We start from the raw sequence: 1,791 nt of genomic DNA, 5'->3' as shown, positions 1-1,791 counted from the left end.
CTCTCTCTCTCTCTCTCTCTTGCTATGTGGATGTGTGCGCGCGCAATTTCTCCACCGTCTCCTCCGCTTTTACTTTTTCTTCTCGCTCTCCCCGCTGGAAGCTGCTGGCGACACAACAGCAAGAAACACGTAACGAGTAACAGAGCAAAGGAGAAACTAGCGGAGGGGGTGAAAGAAGCGGGCTGCGAGACGGGGACTCCTCTCGGCCGAAGCAACTGAGAGTGTGGAAGGGGCGCGGAAGCAGTCAAGCGAACCCCGCGGAAGAGGCGGAAAAGGGCGAAGTAGGCGCGGTTGCTCCTCAACTCCCCCGGCGTGGCGCGCAGGTGCGTTGCAGGCAAAGATGGGCCAACCAAACGGCAAGGAGGCCAAGATGGTGAAGCGGGGCGGCAGAGCTGACAACGCGCCTGTTGTGGGCTACGGCCGCCCCAGCAACTCCACGGGCGGCCAACCCGTCGGATTGCGCACGGGAGCCATGCGGGAGAATATTCTGCAGCAACCCGCGCATCACCGCGACCCCACGACGGAGGTCACCCTCTCCCCCGCCGGCGGCGGAGGGACCAAGCGCAATAGCACCGTCCACACGGGGGAGTCTCTCCTGAAGCCGAAGAAGTACCCCATCGTTCTGCGCTACGCCGACAAGGACGCCAAGCGGCTGCTGCTCAACAAGCAGAAGATGTACGTTTCGATAGAGGCGCTAGAGTGGCGCCCGGTGCTGATGTCTCCCAGCGAGGACTCCTTCTACGCCATCGTTGAGCTCTCGCCCGGCAGCCACCGCTACCGCTTCCTCGTCGACGATGAGGAGGTGGTCGACAGCACCCAGCCCATTGCGGACCCGCCGCACGACGGCGCCAGGGATGACCCGGCAAATCTTCTGCGGCTTAACGAGGTTCTCTTGACCACCAAGGAGGACAAGGAAATTATGGACGACGGGGAAGGCTGGGGGCAGAACCACGAGATCTTCGAGGAGACGCGGAAGTACCCGCCCATCGTGCCGGTGCACTTACGCTACACGCCACTCAACACCCCGCCCACCGCCGTGCGCTGCACCCGCGACGGTGTCATGTCGTCGGCGGGCGAAGTCATGCCGCCGGAGCACCTCCCGCTGCCGTTGAACGTGACGATTAACCACGTCTACTTCCAGCGCCGCGAGGACCACTCCGTCATGGGGCTGACGACGCGCTACTGCAACAAGTACACCACCGTCGTGTACTACTCAAAGCTTGGGGCACAGGGCGGCTGATTGCGTCCGGCAGGTGAAGGAGGGGGGGAGAGAAGAATCGCGGCCAAAAAAAGAAATAAATAAATAAATAATAATGATAAATATCAAATGACAAAAAAAAGGGAAAAGGTTGAGAAATGGTGGTGAGCAACAGCGCACGAAGGAATACGAGTAAGCAACGGCTGAGGAATAATAACAAGTTAAAGACGAAAGAGAACAAAACCAAAAAAAAAAGAATGGCGACAAAGAAGGAGGGGGGAAGTCATTGATTGCTTGAAAAGTGGTGATTGCTGTGGATGAAGCAGTTGGTGTTAGGCAGCGAGAGGGAAAAGGTGTGTGTGTTTGTGTGTTTGAGTGTGAGTGTGTGTGTGTTTCAGTCTTAGTTGTAGTGGCGACATGCTTCTGCACACGTATTGCTAATGTGTTGCCGCGGATTCTGCGCGAAGGCCCACACCTGCATGCAAGCGAGAGAAAAGGGGTGGAATGAAGAAGCAAAATGCGTGTGCGCTCTCCCTAATTCCCGCTATAAAACTCTTTCCTCTCTCTCTCTCTCTCTCTCTCTCTCTCTCTCT

The 1,791-nt window shown here is 57.2% G+C and overlaps 1 protein-coding gene across 1 annotated transcript, besides 4 other annotated features; it reads left to right on the top strand.

The window, feature by feature from the left end:
• Positions 1-20: a microsatellite.
• Positions 21-340: 320 nt separating this feature from the next.
• Tco025E_07515 (5-AMP-activated protein kinase, regulatory beta subunit) lies at positions 341-1,240 on the top strand (the record flags this gene model as incomplete). The annotated part of the gene is made up of 1 exon (XM_029374380.1): positions 341-1,240. One exon carries the CDS (start codon positions 341-343, stop codon positions 1,238-1,240), a length of 900 nt encoding a protein of 299 aa, XP_029225521.1.
• Positions 1,241-1,294: 54 nt separating this feature from the next.
• Positions 1,295-1,338: a microsatellite.
• A 213-nt stretch (positions 1,339-1,551) lies between these two features.
• Positions 1,552-1,591: a microsatellite.
• Positions 1,592-1,757: 166 nt separating this feature from the next.
• Positions 1,758-1,791: a microsatellite.

The sequence above is a fragment of the Trypanosoma conorhini genome (genome assembly GCF_003719485.1).
Source record: "Trypanosoma conorhini strain 025E chromosome Unknown Tco_14.4_contig_00586, whole genome shotgun sequence".
Lineage (NCBI taxonomy): Eukaryota > Euglenozoa > Kinetoplastea > Trypanosomatida > Trypanosomatidae > Trypanosoma > Trypanosoma conorhini.
This window is presented reverse-complemented; position numbering and strand designations above follow the sequence as displayed.